General features: G+C 38.1%; 1 protein-coding gene across 8 annotated transcripts in view; it reads right to left on the bottom strand.

Annotated features, from left to right (window-relative positions):
- The window catches only part of PCM1 (pericentriolar material 1), a 90,258-nt gene extending 72,896 nt beyond the window's left edge, over window positions 1-17,362 (bottom strand). For 3 of the 8 annotated variants that reach the window (XM_018041941.1, XM_018041943.1, XM_018041942.1), the window contains exons 1-8: window positions 16,949-17,362; window positions 15,253-15,323; window positions 6,946-7,063; window positions 4,465-4,710; window positions 3,288-3,557; window positions 2,181-2,351; window positions 1,879-1,995; window positions 219-407 (exon numbers count right to left, since the gene is read on the bottom strand). In XM_018041941.1, the coding sequence (XP_017897430.1) occupies window positions 219-407; window positions 1,879-1,995; window positions 2,181-2,351; window positions 3,288-3,557; window positions 4,465-4,710; window positions 6,946-7,041 (1,089 nt within the window). In that variant the 5' untranslated portion in view covers window positions 7,042-7,063; window positions 15,253-15,323; window positions 16,949-17,362. The remainder of the gene's footprint in view (window positions 1-218; window positions 408-1,878; window positions 1,996-2,180; window positions 2,352-3,287; window positions 3,558-4,464; window positions 4,711-6,945; window positions 7,064-15,252; window positions 15,324-16,948) is intronic. The other 5 variants (XM_018041944.1, XM_018041945.1, XM_018041947.1 and 2 more) reach the window with 3 other exon arrangements.

Here is a 20,574-nt window from a genome sequence, read left to right as displayed (position 1 = left end):
GCTGCCACACATAGTCCATGAAGAAAAGAATAAGAAAGCAGAAAAGAAGAAAAACACTAAAGGATTTTTACTAATGCAAATTACTGTACAACTAACCATGTTAATAACATACAAATTTAAAAGTTACAGCAATAACAGAAAAGCAAATAAGGAAGAGGAAATATGAACAAAAGATGTGCTCATTTAGAGGGTTCCCAAGTTAATATTGTAAAGTATACCTTTGAGGGAAATCCACGTTTCCGGCTACATTTCCTATTAGGCCTCAGCTCCCTGCCATGCTGAGAAGGTCTGCCACCTTTCCCCTTTGGACTTGTAGTAACGTCAGTGTCTGAAACCTGTTCCTGTGAAGCTGAATTCCCTAGCTTGTCCTCAATGCACGGCCGAATTCTCAGACTAAAAGATGCCTCCTTTATTAAATAGTGTAGCATATTAATTTCTTAATACAAACTCCTGTTTAACATACAAGCCAGCCTTGTAAATAAATATGAAAATTTACCAATCCATGATTTAGAAAATTAATCCACCCTCTCCCCAAGTGGCAATAAAATTTTAGACTTTTAAATTCCCATAGACTAGACTATTGGCTTATTCTAAATAAGTATCATATCTTAGGCAATTTCCAAGCTATATAACAATCACTGAAGCATATTTTAACATTTATTATACGTTACTGATTTCCAAAATGTCCTGATTTTATGCTATGAAAGAAAATCTCATCGTGGTGAACACTGTATACACTAGATATACAGATAAATTATTATAATCAATTATACCATTTCCCACCCCTCTCAAACACAATTCCTTTACACACATGCCCCCACCCTTCCATTTCTGCTGGAATGAAATGTGAGAAAGAAATCATTCCCCACACCACTGTAAACAGAAAAACAATTTCCCCACAGTAGACTGCATTTTTCAACAACCGTTTGGATCAAGCCCTCTGAGCACCTCCTGGTGAAAATAATGGAGGAAAAAAAATTCAAGTTTCCTCTTCGAATCAGGAAGGGCAGGATGAGAAAGGAGGCAGATAAGAAACTATGCAGGGCGATGCTGAAAGGAAACAAACCCTCAGATTAATGCTGACTAGAAATTGGAAACATACCTCAGAAATCAACAATACACATGGTCTGTCCTTCCACAAGAAAGGCATTACTGACAACAGGGTTTCAAGTTTACTAATGCATGGTTATAGGAGCAGTTGCTAAAATTAAAATGTTTACAAGTATACTAGTTTCATACTAACTTTAACGAAGTGTGTTTTACAAATCTTGCCTCGAAGTTCTGAAAATTTCTGATTTTCCCAAAAGACAGTATTTTGATACATCTCATTTTGCAGAGTTAAAATTTATATACTTTTCTCACTAAATAAATCCCAAAGTAAATGCTAACCTGTCCCATTTTCAGCTCAGTTTATCAGCCATCTGCTTTGGCTTCAGTTCTAGGCTAGTCTGACAAATGAAAATCCTAACAGCCTTCAAATGGGTCCTCAATGGCAGAGAAACTTGGGAGGCTTTTCCAAAAGACAATATGCCAAGCAATGACACTGTCCTCGTAACTAGTACATCTACAAAGAATTTTAACTCTCCCAATGCCTCTTAAAATGAGCAAAGCTGTGCTTAATAATACAGATGAGGAAACCCAGGTTTTTGCAAGCTGAAGACCAGAAATTATTAATCAACCATTAAAACTACTTTTCATATTAATAAAACTTTTAAATTTCCATGTTCAAAAAGAATATATACAGCATTAACAATCTGAGGGTTTCTTCCCTGAGATAAATTTTTCATTAAGGAATGCCTACAAAAGTACTATTGTGAAAAATAAGGGGAAAGTTTTTATCTTCATTTCCAGCACTTTAATTACTAAAAAGCCGCTTACCGTGGCATCTGAAGCCTCAGACCGCACATCTATGTTTAGCGATGTGCTCTCAGCTACAGAACCAGATCCCACAGCTGAATCTATAGTCCGAACATCCTCCTCCTCATTTTCTCTAGCCTGAAATATTTTAGTGGTATAAATCATACAACTATTAAAAAGGGCAATAAAATGTTACAAGGGATGGCACGATTTTTAAATATATTAACTCCTCTGGGGTGGCAATCAGAATGTCATCACCATAGGTACACACTGATGTACTACAAAAATCACTCAGTAAGTTATGTAAAAGGTTCAAAACTTACAAGAATTTTCTGGAGAAATTTCATATATGACTTTTCTTGTTCTTTAAGGTGATCTATTAGATGAGTGAGGCGCTCAACATTAGCAGATCTTTCATTTTTCTCTACAAGGTCTTCCCTCATGGAACTAGCTTTAGTAATATACTCACGAATCTGAACAAGCCTGCTTACAATCTGCAGGGGAAATATTAGGGGTGTGGGGGGAGGACAAGAAAATAAATAGGATGTGAAAATGAGCATAATTTATTGAATAGCAACAACTTTATAGATTTTAATTTCAAATAACCAAAGATACTTCTAGGTTTATCGCATGAATTCATACATGCAAAAGATCTGAACCAAGTTTACAATTGAATCAAAACTTAATAGGAAATACTAACAACTCCAATTTCCATTAATTTCAAAATTAGTTTTAATTTACATTACTTGAAAACTTAACTTTATAAAACAGCATATTAAACTATTGTTTATATAAATTCTTCTAGTGTTTATATATTTCTTTATAAATTTTAAAAGTTAAAATACTTTAAAAACAGAATTATCTTTTCAAATGAATTATATAACCATTTAAAGAAACTTCTACAACAATCTATTCATCACATTACTCCTACTTCTCTTTACTAAAAATTAACAATACAGCATTTCACAGGTGAACAGAAAGTCTTAATTTACCTGACTATGCCACTTCTACAATCATTTTTGTAAAAATAAATTTATACAGTTTTGAATAAACCTGACAGGATTAATGAGCAAAAAGTTAAGGAAGTACTTTGAGTGCAAGGTAAGTCACTTCAGTTGTGTCCAACTCTTTGCGACCCTATGGACTGTAGCCCGCCAGGCTCCTCTTGTCCAGGGTATTCTACAGGCAAGAACACTGGAGTGGGTTGCCATGCCCTCTTCTAGGCCATCTATCTGACCCAGGGATCAAACCCTTGTCTTTTATGACTCCTGCACTGGCAGGTGGATTCTTCACCACTAGTGCCACATGGGAAACCTGGGAAGTACTTTAATTCTACCTAACAGAAATTTCTATGTGTATAAGTATTTTTTAAAATCTTCATGCTTCTACTTTGAGGTTTATGAAAGCAAAGAGTAAAAGAAATATATCACCTGGCTGCTCTCCATTGCAGGCTCTCCTCTTCCATCTTCTTCAGAGACTTGACAGTTTTGCAAAAGGTCATTACTTAAAGCAGAAGCAAACAACTCTTTACACTGTGCTGATCCAATCATTTCTCTCTTTTGAGGACTTATAGTGGCATCTTTGCTCTTGTTAGTATTAATCTGCATAGGCAAAAAGTTGAAGGGCTTTCGGTTCTCACTAAGCTGACGTTTGTTGTTAGCAGCTGTTGCTCTACCTTGAGAATCACTTCCAATGCTTCTCTATATATGAAAGAAAAACCAAATCCCACAAACATTAATCTTTCAAAATTTAAAAAAAAAATCCAATGTTCTTAGTCAGCTTCATCATCAGATATTGATTCAGGAGATATATATAAAAGATCTGTCATAAGATTCAGAGCAGCTTCAGACCCACAAAACTATTATGAACCATATTTATAACTCAGATTGCTAGTCATACCTGATCACAGAATACAACATAGGCTTTGGACCTAATGAATCAATGTTAATTAACACAAACATTAACGTAAGGATGTGTCAACGTGAAGCACTGTCTGATAAATTATTCAACTTAGTGCCCGGCATATAGTAACTGTTCAATAATTGATACAAAGGTGACTAAATGATATATGATCATCACTGTCATCATACCAGACTAGAATCTATCTTTATGCATATTTAGAGAAACTTTATCAAATACAGATCAGACAATAAAATGTGAAAAGTTCATTTTCATTTCTACTTGCTTTTAGTTCAAAACTTGACTTCGGTGATTATAAATACAAATAACAGTTTTACTCTAAACTTGAGATAACAGCACATTCCACACTTAGCCAATGATAAATATTCTAAACTGGATCTTCTCTTTTGCTTAATAGCTATCTTACCCAGTTAGTAGCATGCAAATTTTAGTTTCAAAATGAAATCATTTAAGTCAGCCAAACACTGTAATAATAAAGTTCTGTAAAACCTGTCCTCAGCAAGTTTAGAAATAAGGACTTTGTTGCCTTCCAAAGAACACAGTACCATCAGCACTGATTAACATTCTTTCCATATGCACAGAAACTAAGAAAAAGAAATAAACAGTTCAATTTCATTAAGACAAATGATTTATCTATGGCAAATACTTTCCATAGTCATAACTTGATTTGTAAAGTAATTTACAAACCTGATCTAAATCACTGAAGTTTATGCGCTGTTTGAGTTTTTCTAGTTCTGCCTGCTCGGGAACAGACATCTGAGTCATGTATCTACTATGTGGAAACGTCAGTGAAGTCTTTGTTCTTCGTCTTCCAACTCCTGGCGATGACTCCGGAGAAATATCATTAGTTACCCTTTTATCACTTTCTACACCAAATTTTCTCTTATTTTTTTCTGATGACCTATTTGCCTTCTTCTGCTGGCTGCCCCAATCCTTTAAAAAAGTAAAGGCAAATGTTAATATGGCCTCTATCAAATCAGGAAAATATTTTGGTATGCTGTAAAATTTGGGGTCTTAAAGTTAGAAATGACAAAACATTTTTCACATAAATACACAGTCTTAGAGACAATTACTTACCTGCATTAGCCCATTTTCCCTCTATTACACATAGCCTAAATTGTAAACTGTGCTGAAATTATTGTAATTATTCAGAAAATAACTATTTCCCTATCACAAATCATTAATAAATACCCAACCTCTAACCCTAGCATCAGTCTAAGTATTTTCAAACCATTTTTTAAAATGGTTCCTTATTATTTATAAACTGATTAGTGAAATAAAATTATAGATATCTTCACTGGTCTCCTTTAAAGTCAACATGTATAGATAGATCAGGAATCAACCTGTGTTCTAAAGCAATTACTGTTATATGAAGAAATGCTCCACTGTGTGACCCTAGGCAATTTATTTCACCTTCATAAATCTGTTTCCTAATCTCTAAAATAGCGTCACCTTTAAAACACAATTTAAAATAACATATATAAAACATCCAGCACAGTGCCTAGCATGTAGTAAGCAACCGATGTTATCTATTATTATTTTCTATAGGGAACAACAATGTACTACATGATAAGGTCTGATATGAAATGATAAAAAAGAATATGGCAGAAAGAGAAGAAAAACTAAAGAGCCTCTTGATGAAAGTGAAAGAGGAGAGTGAAAAAGTTGGTTTAAAGCTCAACATTCAGAAAACTAAGATCATGGCATCTGGTCCCATCCTTCATGACAAATAGTTGGGGAAACAGTGCAAATGGTGACAAACTTTATTTTGGGGGGCTCCAAAATCATTGCAGATGGTGACTGCCAACCCTGAAATTGAAAGATGCTTGCTCCTTGGAAGAAAAGTTATGACCAACCTAGATAGCATATTCAAAAGCAGAGACATTACTTTGCCAACAAAGGTCCGTCTAGTCAAGGCTATGGTTTTTCCAGTGGTCATGTATGGATGTGAGAGTTGGACTATAAAGAAAGCTAAGCACCAAAGAATTGATGCTTTTGAACTGTGGTGTTGGAGAAGACTCTTGAGAGTCCCTTGGACTGCAAGGAGATCCAACCAGTCCATTCTAAAGGAGATCAGCCCTGGGTGTTCTTTGGAAGGAATGATGCTAAAGCTGAAACTCCAATACTTTGGCCACCTGATGGGAAGAACTGACTCATCTGAAAAGACCCTGATGCTGGGAAAGATTGAGGGCAGGAGGAGAAGGGGACGACTGAGGATGAGATGGTTGGATGGCATCACTGACTCAATGGACATGAGTTTGAGTAAACTCCGGGAGTTGGTGATGGACAGGGAGGCCCGGTGTGCTGCAGCCCATCGGGTCGCAAAAAGTCTGACAAGACTGAGCGACTGAACTGAACTGAATGTTTTACCAGAAAATATGTTTATTTACTTAGCTATACTTACATAACACATTCAAAAGTTCTATAAATTCCCACCTTATCCATATTAGAAGAATGTTTTAGTTTTACTTTACTAACACCTTTTGGGATATTTTTCTCTCTTGTAATAAAATTTCCTTCTCTATACACTGTCCCTCCAGCACAATTCACATGTGAATGTTCCTGCCAACCTCCTATTCTACTTACCCCACCCAATCTTGGCCACAGGTGACTGGAAAAGAGATGCATATCTAATACAAGTTAGGATAATCATACTTTAAAATTTCAAATTGAAACTAACAGATAACTAGTCAGTCTATAACAGCAGCCATAACTGAAAACTGTAGAATGAAGGGGCAGCCACAGGATATCATGTGGACAAGACGATAGAGAAAACTGGTCTATGAAAATAAAGTTGGGTTTAGTAGAGGCATTCAGAAGCAGAGTTAGTGAAGTGAAAAAGTAATTCTTGACAACTTTTGATTGCTTTTTCTAGTCCCTTCCTAAAACCTAGCTATATTCCTTTAACTTATTTTCCATAAAACATCTTTATACTCTTATAATAAACCTCCTTCCTTTTCAGTTTAAGCTAACTCAAGTTGATATGTTACCTGCAAACAAAAATGTCTTCAACTAATACACCAAATAGCCCAGGGTCATTTAATATATCGGCCAGCAAGAAAAACTGTGTCTACACAGTTTCAGTGAGGATGACTTGGCTAAGTCAGGGGAAAGTTGCATTTTAACATCAGTAGCCAACAACACACCATCAATAATAAGATATCTTACCATATTGTTAAGTCGGTCATCAACACTCTCATTGCTCCAGTTTGGTAAATCCTGCTCATTCACACCTTCTTCAAAAGGACCTCCTCCTGTGGCCATACTGGCTTTTACAATTAATCTTCTGCAAAACAAGTGAAGACTAACTTTTTAACATATAAAAACAAAACTGTAATATATAAATCATTCCATGAAGCTTAGCAATAGAAACAAGTATCAGAAAAGTTGGTTTTATGAAAGGAAAGAGGCACTGTCAACCACACACAAAATGATTTAGCTGCCACAGGCATAGTATGTTTAGCATGCATTAAGTAGCTGAAGTGATGGGGAGGGGAAGGAAAAAACCTTGGAATATCCACTCTTTCTGCAGGCTTGCATCCTTTAAGGTTACTCAATTTATTTGACACCAAAAAGGTAAAGAGGTAGGAAAAAGTTACTGGATGGAAATGACATCACTTATAATAGCGACAAAAAGTAAAATTATCTAGAAATAACACAATTTTGCCCTATGTAAAGACACATTGTTTTTTAAATTGAAGTATAGTTGATTTACAATGTTGTGCTTATTTCTGCTGTACAGTAAAGTGATTCAGTTAAACACATACAAGAAGCACTATTAAACTCTATAAAACAACACAAGAGAAAATGTGAATAAGTAGAAAGACATACTATCTCCTTAATGAGAAAACTAACCATTTTTTCTGAATTTATAGACTTTATTAAATACCCACTGGGATTCTTGGAATTTGACAGAACAATTCTAAAAACCATCTGGAAGAACAAACAAGTTAAAAAAAAATTACCTGAAAAATAAAAGCAAGAGTTGCTGTAGTAGTCAAGAGAGTAGAAAATTAATCCCAAGATATTAAACCACATTAAGTATCTATATGGTTCAATAAGCACCACTCATAAAGAAAATCCTCAAATATACCCAAATCAAAAAATTTAATGACAAAAATTAACTATAGCTAACATCAATTTTGTTCACTATATGCCAAGTGCTAATGCTAAACATTTTTATCATTTAACCTTTGCAATAATTGAGTGGTAAAAGATTATTCAATTGATGGGACAATTTGCTAACAATGTGGAAAAAAGTTTATTTAAAGCTTTAACAGACTTCCTAAACTAGGATTCATCATCTTAAACACAAAACACAGAAAAATGATTTCAGTGACTATTTTCTCAATTCTCCCAAGGATGGTACATACCCAGTACCATTCCAGACACACACAAGAATTAATTCATAGTAAACAACAGATGCCTTAGAGCATTAGAGCTTAATTCCCCTCAGATGAAAAAGTCAGCCTTACACCATAAACCAAGATACTATCCAGTAGATTAAAAATAGATGAATAAGATTAAAGAGTCAAATAAAATAAAAGAAAAAAGAACAAGCTTTAAAAATAGAGATTTTTACTAATTTGGAATGTGGAAATAAAAAGGAATATGTTCAACCAATTTTATTCACGCACAAGTGAATCCTACGTATACTGAGAATAAATAGTAAATGACAAGCTGGGAAAAAAATCTGAAAGAAATATGAAGTATATAATTAATATCTTTACTATATTAAAAAATGCTTGTGTGAAAGCAGTTGTTGATTATGGGGTAGGAATGTGATTTTTGCTCTTTACCTTATATATTTTCAGCAATATTTTACAACATTTTTTATACTAGAAATATATTTAAGAACTTTGCAAAATAACTGATACTCATAAAGAGGTATGTCCAGTGAACTGACTCATTAAAATGAAACATTTTACATCTACCTTTTTCTAAGATGCACTGATGTAATTTGTAATATTAAAGAATAGGAGCTCAAAAAAATACATAAGCAACAGAGGTGAAAACAATACCTAACATTACAAAAAACAATTTATCTTAAAGTGGAGATTAGAAGAGAAATTACTAAAATATTTAAGTAAAAACTCTAACCAATTTTTTGGTAAAATACAGTATGTTACATTTTCTATCAGGAGAGTAATAATAAAGTAACTTTAAGATAAATTAAAAATATATTCAAAGAGATGTTTTATACTCATTTTTTTATTAGGATGAATTCTTCCTAAAATGAGCTTTTCCTAAGGATCTAGTGATAAGCTAATGACTTTGAACACAAGTTTCTAAAACAATTTAAAACATATTAAAATTAGTCTGGGGAAAATATATCAACTATTTCTTAAAAATCATTTTTAAAGACCATTTACTAAATAAAGTCTACGAAGTTTACAAACAACTTTGTCTAGCTGTGATTGATGTAAGATGATATTGAGTATTTATATCTCAGTAATAATGATACCAAATGGTTGAGAAGGCATACTCCTACAGAAATAAAATTATCAGCATGAAGATAATGAAGTTACTGCCTGTGGATCAATTCTCACTGTATTCAGCTGCTTTCTTTACGGGAGTAGCTATCTCACCCTATAACAGGTAGAAAACAAAGGCAAGTCATTTCTTTCTTATGTCAACCTCTTTAACCTCTTCAAAGTCGCCTTTTTTTTTTTTTCAAAGTCGCCTTTAAAACTACTGATATCTATCCTCTAAATTTTATTCTGTAAACACATTAATATAATTTATATAGTTTTTGATTATATTATGATTATTATAAACTATTATTTGTATAGAAAGACTTTTAATAATCAAAACACTAGGTGTGTAAGAGAAGAGGACCAATGCAAGGAAGATTTTGATGGCCGAATCAATATGGCTTAGCAATTATAATGGAGTGGGAGATGAGGCAGGGAGAAAGGAGTTAACAGGTGACCCCTGGGTTTCTAGCTTGAAAACAGGGTATATGATGATACATTTAAAGTAATTTGAAAAGAAACACATTTCTGTTAATGAGAGAAAAAGATGAGCTCAGTTTTAGAGACGTTTGAGATATCTATTGCATACTGCTACTGCTACTGCTACTGCTAAGTCACTTCAGTTGTGTCCGACTCTGTGCGACCCCATATACAGCAGCCCACCAGGCTCCCCCGTCCCTGGGATTCTCTAGGCAAGAACACTGGAGTGGGCTGCCATTTCCTTCTCCAATGCATGAAAGTGAAAAGTGAAAGTGAAGTCACTCAGTCATGTCCGACCTTCAGTGACCCCATAGACTGCAGCCTTCCAAGGCTCCTCCATCCATGGGATTTTCCAGGCAAGAGTACTGGAGTGGGGTGCCATTGCCTTCTCCATACCCAATTAAATTTGTCCAGCGGGCAAACAGCCATCTCTCGGAAGTGAAATCTAGGCTACAGAGATGTGCAAATCATCAATTCATAAAAGAATGTAAAGTGGAACAGAAGGCTAATGGAGAAGATAAAGAGTAAGAGAAGACTAACCCTTGAAGAACATAGATATTTAAAAAAGAAAGGAAAAGAACACTCAGAAGGTATACAGAAAGACAGGAGGGAAACCAAAACCAGAAGAATGTGCTAGAAAGTGGGAGAAGTATGTAAAGGAGGGTATGATAAGAATGCCAAGTATTACTTTACCATGTAAACAAACTAGTGAGAAGTGTACACATGGATTTAGCAACAAGGAGGTTACTGACAACCTTGGTAAAAATCAATTCCATAACTGAAATGTATTTATTGATGGGGAAGAGAAAAAACTAAGGGAAATAATTAGGTGATTTTTTCAAAAAACCATTCTGTGAAGGAAAACAGGCAGAGAAGATCAAGTAGAAAGATTCCTTAAAATGGAGGCATCTTACATATGGTAATGCACATGTTTCAACGCTACTCTCTCAAGTCATCCCACACTCTTCCCTTCCCCCACTGTATCCAAAAGTCGGTGTTTCCTTTACTGCCCTGCAAATAGGATCATCAGTATTATCTTTCTAGATTCCATATATACGCATTAATATATATTTGTCTTTCTCTTTCTGACTTACTTCACTCTGTGTAATAGACTCTAGGTTTGTCCACCTCAGTAGAACTGACTCAAATGCATTCTGCATGATGCAGGGTACCCAAAGTTGGTTCTCTGTGACAACCTAGAGGGGTGGGAGGGGACATATGTATACCATCGGCTGATTCATACTGATGTATGGCAGAAACCAACACAATATTGTAATTATCTTCCAATTAAAAATAAAATTAAAAAAATACTAATAAAACTGATAAATATATATCTAACCAGGGGGGAAAGAGGGAGGTATCTTGAGTACATTTAAAATTTGTCAGGACAGTGCTCATAGAGGGAGACAAAGATGCAAACTGTGTGTGGTCTCTGAAAAATTGGGACCAACTGGGATCTAGGGCTTAAGAAACATGATTAGCATTAGACAGGCAAAAGAACACCCCTTTCACTGAAATGAAAGAAAGAAAGGATAGAACTGGATACAGGCTAGTTAGCAGATTTGGTGGTAGGAAGTTGAAAGAGTCTGTTAATTGCTGTGAAGCAAAACAGATTGCTCGTTAAATATGTGAGGGTAAGATGACAGTGTCTGAGAGGCTGGGGAAGGGTGACGAGAGTGAATGAGCAGCACTAAGGACTCAGACGAGAGCAGAGAACATTCACTGTTAGCACTAATGTAACACTAATCTGCAGTTTCCATTTTTTTCCCCAGAAGTGCTCATCAGCCTTGATGTAAAGCAGTGGATTCCACTGAATCTGTCCAAGGTTGGGATTTTGCCGGACAGGTTTAATAGAAAAACAATGAGATGGGAAAGCTGAAGCCACTGGAAAATAATTAGCACAAGTGATGGATGATCGTATGTGAAGCAGAATGGAGATAAAATTCTTTTACTTCAAACAAGCACTTTCATCCATCCTATGACCTACTAAAGTTAAGTCGAAACTATTATTTATAAGTTTCATTTTGCTATTTTTGACAGTCTTATTTGGTTTCCTCATCTTACAAGGATAGGAAATGCAAAAATATCATGGCAATTTACAAGCTACTTTCAGTGACTGATCTTTCTGAAGAAAATCCTGATGTAGAAGTCTTACTATAAGTATTACAGATATCTAAGTGGAATATCACAGTATTAATTACCATGAAAATACCCATGACTGATTAAAGTTACCTTTGAAATAAAAATACAAATTAATCAAGAAAAAATTATTTTTCCTAAAATCTTTAAAATTCAGATATTATTTCTCAAATGGTATTAAATGACTCCTAAGTGTCTTTGGAAATATCTTACATCTCAACTGACAGTTGTAAACCAAAATAAAGGATTTCCCTGGTGGCTCAGGGGTAAAGAATTCACCTGCCAATGCAAGAGATGAATATTTGATCCCTGGGTTGGGATGTAACCCTGGAGGAGGGCATGACAAACCACTCCAATATCCTTGCCTAGAGAATCCCATGGATAGAGGAGCCTGGCAGGCTAAATCCATGGGGTAGAAAAGAGTCGGACGCAACTAAGCACATCCAAATAAAATATTGTAGAAAGTATATATATATATATTTTTTTTTTTTACATTTGCTTAGAGTCACAAAATAACCAGAGCTGGTATCTTATATCATCTGTACAAGTTTTCTAAAGGTTGAATTAGCTGAGCTATTTCTTTTACTAGTTATATAAGGAAATATCCAGTATACTCTTTTGAAAGCCTTAACATAGTGCACAACCACACTAAGCACGTTTAATGGAAACTGAGAAGAAAACGTCTAAGTTTTTGGCATTATGTGTTGTTTAGTTTCATTTGAGGAATTTCTCATTTTCTTCTCTGTACCTAAAAACCATACAGATCTTTTGCATAGTTCTTTGAGTTTGACACTTATTAAAAATTTCAGTAATTTTTTAGAACTTAAGGTGTCTCTTTATAATTACCCTCTTTAAAAAAAACAAAAGCTCTTTAGGTACTGAGGGGAAGAAAATGAATAGACTGCCATACAACACTCAATCTGAATCAACAAAAATTTGATTAGACCTCACCATGTACTGTACTGGTCTATCTTATGGTACAGTTACTCTGCGTAGAACGTTTCCACACCAAGAAAATTTAATATATCCTCGCTGACTACAAAAGCAAATGAGAACCCTGAGGTCAACTAAATTCGGCTTGTTAAAATCTCTCTCTGCAGCTTATATTTGAAATCTGTCACTTCCTTGTCATTGATACCTCCCTAGGCAAATCTATACATCCTGCTATAACCAACCCCAATCTTCAATGCCATTCCATCCCATACTCTCCACTGATAACAGCTCTTCCTGTGATTCCTTTCCAATGGACCATTACAAACTCACTCCCTACTATACAACCTCGATCTATTCCCAAACACTCCTCCTACTTCTTTGGCTTCATTAAAATCCCAAACCACTCTGAAAGCACTATTTCCTTAGAAATCCTTTCTAGAAGATGTTACTCTTCCTAGTCTCTCAGATTCATGGGGAAAGAGTATCATTTACAGACTATTCTTATTTAACAATGCTTAGCCTTCCTCTTTTGAACAAATTAACCATCAAAAACACCACTCTCCCTATCTTGGGTACCATTTCCTACTGTTCACCCCAAGACAGTCTTACACTTTTAACTGGCTTGTGGTTTTCACTCTCCACGTTACTCTCTGCTTTCATGACCCGAACATTTGTAATGATTTTTCTAAGACTCTGACCTCAGTTACAACATCCATCTCATCTGCTCTATTCCAATACTATTTCTACTCTGGACAGGTAATTTGTTCAACATCCTAAACTTCTGAAATACCTCTTTCTGAACCTAAGTCCTTGCATTCTGTTTTGTCTCACCTGCTCATTCCTACTGAATTTACCCCTTGGCCCTGCTGAATACCTCCTGTCCCTTGATCATTTTCCTTTCCAAGAATCCATTCACTTCTCACTTTCTTACTTAACCCATGAATGCCACTTCCAAAAATGCCTTGCTAGCATCCTTGGCCTCCTCATCAATTTGCCCATTTTATCAACTCAATTTTTCATAAACCTCATTTCTCTTTCTGTTTGTACTCTCAAAACTGTCAAATAATTATAAAATGGCATTGACTGTGTCCAATATTAAGGTATACTACACATTGACACTTTCAAAATGTAGGTTTACTCCTTGAGGCAAGGCACTTTACCTGTTTTGCTCACTGCCCTATCTCTAGGTCTTTGTAGCCATGAAGTAACACATTGTATGCACTCAGTTAAATTTGTATGATGAATGTACTGCTATGTTACCCTTTTCTGGCTTCTTAATAAATTCCCTAGTGTGATTACTCTGAACACTCTATTTTTCCCAAATCTCATACATTTACCTCTTTTTCCAACAAATGGCCAAATGTCCTATTGAGAAAACCAAGGTCTTTTAAAGCAAGTTTAACTCAACTGCTTTGTATTTTTATTCTATTTTATCCATCTTCGCTAAAGTGTTAAAAGGAAAATTGTGACTGATTGTACAACTTTTTATTTTACCAAATACTCCAGTGTTAAAGACTCTAAAACACAGACTCATATCTGACATTTCCTCTGAGTTCTATTTTTCTTGTCTTATTCTATTATAGTCTTTCAACTAACAGAAAAAGATACCAAGAAGTACAATTAAGATATAAATCAATGGCCAATCTATATTCTTATGATAACCTACTGCATAAGTGTGTTGAAGATTTGTCTGCCTTCCTAGAAAGCAAGGATATATTCATCATATTTTGAGACAGGCTATCTTCAAAATTTTAACAGGAGAACTAAATTTTCTGAAATCTTTAAAAGAGTAATTATTGCTAAAACGGTTCTAACAAAAATTTCTTCTAATCCTCATGCTCTAGTCATTTAATTTCTAAATTGTCCTTAACAAACAATTTCTTAACTTTCCCTCAATGAACTGAACTTGACTTCTTCCTGCTGGTCAGAGAGTATCTTTACATAACCAGCATTTGAGAATGCCCTGTGTATAGAAACTAAAGTTTAAAGTAAGTTTAGACAACTGAAACTAACAAACTTCAATCGACAGTATACATAAGCTCAAAACGTAGAGGAGTTTGTCAATAAAAAAACAAAAATAGCCAATTAATAGAAAAGTTGTACCAGATGACTTAAGAGTAAATGAATTGGGAACAAGAGGCTATCCAAATAGTTGCTACAGGAAACATTCAAACTCAAATGAGCAGATGAAGAAACTGTGAAGACAAAGACATTTTTTAAAATGTTACATAAACTATCGCAGCATTTAATAATTGCGAATGACATGGCTCTTTTCAAACAAAAGTATGAAGACAGACCCAAGTGGCACACCAAAAAGCAGGCCAAACCGGGCAGCAAACCTAGGCCGTTAGTTTACTAGAGGCACTGGTATTTTATAACAGTATTCAGCATCAAGCCTTCTTCAAATGGAATACAAAAGCCAATAACACATACAATGATGTCTAATTACCTGTTTAAAATCTAGTTTTCGTAGCTCAGAAACAGCTCCCTTCCTGCTTCACACTTCAAAGCTGTTGTGTGCTTATGATTTAAAAAAAAAAAGAAAAAAAATCATTTTAGCCCATTTGACCGTGATGTACAGAATACCAAACAGTATTTATAACGTAAAGTGTGCTCAGAAAATCAACAGAAAAGGAAAAATCCAATTAATCAATATTTTAAATTCAACGTACTTTAATTCTTTAGGAAAACAAGGCGCTCAACAGGTTTAAATCCTCCAAACCTGTTAAGAGCCTACCAAACAGCACTGTGATACCTTAATATCTACTTGGGAATACAATGAAATTATAATGTAAAAACACTATAATGCAATCATCATACAGATTTCTCCATCAATGTTAAAATCCAAGCAAAAGATTACTCTTTCAGATTGACCCAGTCATTAACTTCCTGTCACGCAAAACTATTCCAGAACTTTGCATCCCCGTTGATGAGGACATTTTTTTATTTTAAAGCTAGCAACTTCATTTAAAAATAACTGTCACTACAGAAACGCAAGGTTTACATTTCAGTTCAAAAACTCAGAATTATAATGGTTTCTAGCGGCTCTATCCGGGAAGGTGTTAGGGAAAGAAAGAAGCAGGTGCACCCAGAGCTTTACACCACCACCCACTCCAGTAACCAGAGAATAGCACAAGGCGGAGTCTGGAAGGCAGTTATGGGGCGGGGGTGGAAGTGGCGCCCAGAAACCCCGCTTTTTCCAGCGTCAAAACACGATCCGTCACCCGGAGAGCCCCCGCCACAGACCTCGAATTGGTGAAATATAGAATATATATATATATATATATCCCCCCCCGCCCCCAGATAGGATGAGCTCTAGAGGAATGAGCCGCGGGGCTTAAAAGTTTGGAGGCCCCGCCTCCCCAGCGGGGCCCACGACCTAATCCCCAAACACTCGTTTCTGCAGAGCAAGCAACGTTCCTCGAATCCATTTGGCCTTTAGTATTTCCCCACCCGGGGCCCATCCAAACTGGACCTGCAGTAAGGGATGGCGAAGGGGCGCCGCGGGAGGGCGGAGGGAAGCGCGGTGAAATTAGCATTCGCCTCGCCAGTAGGAACCCCAAAGTCAGGAACGCCTCCCCCGGCCCTTCTGCTCTAAAACGCCGGGGACGGCGTAAATCCTGCTGCTCACGGCCCAACCCCAAAGTCGCATCGCTCCTAACCCGCTCTTCTCCACTCCAAATTCTGGAGCTCGAGAGCCCCACGGAACGGAATTTGGGGGGTAGGGTAGAAGAGGTGCAGATTATGGCCCACCAAGGCCCCTTGCTATGGAAAACGAGACTCCCCCTCCCAACCAAACCGTAACCCCGACGCCGCTTCCTCTACTCGCGAGGGACATTCCTGGGGCGCCCGAGTCCCCAGGGCGGCCTCCTCCCCGGGGCCAGCAAGAGGGGCGGGGAGGCAACCAGGGGGTCCTGCAGTCGCCGACGCGTCCCTAGATGCTCACCCCGAGATCAGCATCGCTCGGTCCGGGGGAAGGGGCAATCGGCCCGCCCAGGGGACAGGAAGCAAGCAGCAAGGAGCCCCACCAGAGGCGCGGGCCTGAGGCCAGGCTCTCCAGGATCAAGTGTCCCAGGGCCGTTGCTCTCCCGCCCCGGCGCCGCGCTGCCCTCGGTTGCCAAGGGCTGGGAACGCGCAGGCATTACCTGTAAACGAAGCAGCCGCTCCTGCCAAAGGCAGAGTAGCGGTCAGCGCCCCCGCGACCCGCCACCGGCAGCGGGCCGCCCTTAGAGACCGCAGCAGGGAGAAGCCCCAAGTTCCCTGGCTGCTTAAGGGCCCAATGGCCGCCTCGTCTACCTCAGCTCCTCAGCGCCAACCGCCGCAGCCACCGCCATCTTAGGATCTCATTGTGGTGGGAGAAGACGGGCGGGGGGACTGCAGAGGGGGCAACGCGCCGGGAGACATGCGCCGTCTCCTCGGCAACGGCCGCACGGTGGCGAAACTCGCCCGGGCGGGAGCCGCAGTGCGATCCGCGCGCTAGACCGGAGTCATGTGACCCGCTGGAGTCGGTGGTGTCACCTCTCGCTCCGGAGCCCGGTGTCGAGTCCACAAACGAACCACCAGAAACTACATATCCCAGAATGCCAGCTCGATCTCGGGTTACACGCTCCCGCTCGTTCGCCGAGACAGATGTGACTACGAATCCCAGCATGCTGTGCACTTCCGGCTCCTCCACAAGGAGGGCGAGGCCTCTGAGGAAGTGGTTGGAGACCGGCCTTGGCAGATGGAAAAGGAGCGGAGGCGCGATCTCGTTTTTCCTTGGGGCGGGGGATGGGGAGGGAGATGCCAGCCTCTGGAAGTGTCGGAAGAAGGAGAGAGACCAGAAACTGGGGTCGCTCTCCACCTGTATGTGGGTCGGGAAGGGATGGAACCAAAAGGGCCTTTACAATCTGGGCCTAATTTTACACCTGAGGAGATAAACCCACGCAAGTTTGTTAGCCGAAATCGTCCATTTGGTCAGTGGGAGCATCATCAGTCAGTAATTAATGCCAGCTTGAATTCATGCCCTGCTGGTCTTAGAAAAGCCAGATGATTTTCATCAAAATTGAATCTCAAGAAATGTTATCTGAAACTATAGTCTCTGAATTCCCTGTGTATATACTCTCTTCTCTCACCAGCGACTGTTAAGGTTAGTAATACATTGACAGGTTCTCTCGTAAACCCCCCAAAATGAGTAAAGTGATAGTTAAGGTCTTCGGTGTGGCTAACTGAAAGCTTTAAACATTGCTCAGTTTTTCTTGCGTACGAGAGCATTTTATTTTTCGACAGTTTGCAGATGCGGGATAGTTTTGTTTTAAGCAAGATAAGGGTAGGAGGAATGAAGAATACGCACCGAGTTCAAAGAGCAAATTGTTCTCAGTTCAGTTCAGTCGCTCAGTCGCGTCCGACTCTTTTCGACCCCATGAATCGCAGCACCCCAGGCCTCCCAGTCCATCACCAACTCCTGGAGTTCACTCAGACTCACGTCCATCGAGTCAGTGATGCCATCCAGCCATCTCATCCTCTGTCGTCCCCTTCTTCTCCTGCCCCCAATCCCTCCCAGCATCAGAGTCTTTTCCAATGAGTCAACTCTTCGCATGAGGTGGCCAAAGTACTGGAGTTTCAGCTTCAGCATCATTCCTTCCAAAGAAATCCCAGGGCTGATCTCCTTCAGAATGGACTGGTTGGATCTCCTTGCAGTCCAAGGGACTCAAGAGTCTTCTCCAACACCACAGTTCAAAAGCATCAATTCTTTGGCGCTCAGTCACCAATAAAAATTGTTCGCAAAACAGATTAGTAGAACTGCATGTCAATACATAATTCAGATAAATAAAGCCCTTCCTGCTACTGTAATTTGCAACTGAATCTAGGTTCAGTTTCAGTGCAGTGATCTTTGACACTTCGTCATACATTTTTAAGTACATTATTTAGGTAACAAAAACTTAGTCCCTGCCCTTTGAGAGGTATTTTATTGAATGATGAAGAAATAAGGTATGATGTAAATAAATTCTTTTTATAAGAAAACAAAGTGCTGTGAGAACTCACACCACCGATGGGATAATGGATTAGGTATTTACTCTAGCCCACTAAAACCTTGGGCAAGTTAACTTTCCTGAGCTTCAGTTGCCGCATCCATGAAATGAGGGACAAGAGCTAGTAACGTTGCCTACCTTGGAAGGCTTCCCCCCCACCCCCTTAAAGTAACGTTAATTCTGTACTGGACAGCGGTTCCAGCATTTCATCTGTTGTAATTTTTTTAATTCTCACATCTGTTAAGAAGATAACTGGTTCTGCATCAGTTCCATTTCACTAATGAGAGGTTAAATAAATCGTCAAAATTCTGACGGCTCCAAATGGGAGAGCCCAGGTTTAAACTGAGGTCTACTGTCCCCTTGAAAGAATTTTTTAATTAAGAAAATGCATGGGAAAAAAAAAAATAAGCCATCCTCATCACCATTTTGTTTTATGCCTATAATAACATATATGCATAAAACAAAATGGTGATAGAAGCTACTGGCATTGAAACAATTCAAATGAATTCAAAAGCACTACTGAAATTGTGGTCATTATTTTTTATATTTTTTTAAAATTTACGAACCCTAAAAAAAGGCTAATACTCTTATATCTGGTGGTGGGAGGAGCCTGATAAATGTTTATATTAAAATTGGGACCTCAAAATAAGTATGGGCAGTGGACAGAGGAGAGAACCCCAAAATGATGAAATTATCCCCAATTTCTAAAAACTTCACATCTAATTTAGAAAACAACGATGCAAATAAACCAGTTTAGCATCGGTAGTGTTAGTGTATGAATATGGCAAATAAATGATACAGAAAGTGCTTTAGGAATGCAGAGAAAGAGTATGTTCTAGTAAATGCATGCGTGCTCAGCCATTCAGTTGTGTCTGACTCTGTGACCCTCTGGGCCGGTGGTAGCCCACCAGGCTCCTCCGTCCATGGGATTTTCCAGGCAAGAATATTGGAGTGGGTTGCCATTTCTTCATCCAGGGGATCTTCCAGACCCAGGGACTGAACTCGCGTCTCTTGCATCTCCCACCTTGGAAAACAGATGCTTTATCACTGGGACGCTCTGTTGAATTAAGTATGCTCCATTGCCTCAAAGATGGTGATAGTTCTATGATATCTATGTAGGGTGAAGTTAGGGGCAACACCCTGGTGGAAATGTAAATAAAGAATGAGTGGCCTCTAAGAGATACAGGTTGAAACTACATCTCAGTTTTCCACATTTAAGAAAAACTTAACGTGTATTAAAGATGGGTGTGAAGGCCTAAATGGAAGAATGATGTTCAAGGAAAAAGAGCTATAAGTTAGATAGTACGTCCAAAATAAGCAATAGATAATGCAGAAGACAGACAGGGTCAAATAGAGAATTCATGTGGCGGGGAATGGGGAAACAGGAGAAGAAAGCAAAATGGATGAACAGGTTAGGGCCAAGCTAAAAAGACAATCTTAAATGTTGATCTGAAAGGTTGGGCTTTGTTCTATAAGGTAGTGTGGAACCAGATGAGGATTTGGAAGAGGCAATGATATAGCGAAGTAGTCATTTTAAGACTTTAATCTAGTGGCAATGTTTAGAGCTGACTAGGGAGAGGACAGAGGAGAGACAAAGAATGGGTGGTAACTGGCATGAAGTAATTAAGGCCTGGCCTAAGGTGGTAGCAGAATGAATCAAGTCAAGGGGTTGGAATCTGATAGTTAATTAAATCAGTTGTCATGCTGTGTAAAATATCAAAATGTGTTACTGAGTTTCAGTATGACACTGACCAGGGGGC

Source organism: Capra hircus, chromosome 27 (genome assembly GCF_001704415.2).
Source record: "Capra hircus breed San Clemente chromosome 27, ASM170441v1, whole genome shotgun sequence".
NCBI classification, from domain to species: domain Eukaryota; kingdom Metazoa; phylum Chordata; class Mammalia; order Artiodactyla; family Bovidae; genus Capra; species Capra hircus.
This window is presented reverse-complemented; position numbering and strand designations above follow the sequence as displayed.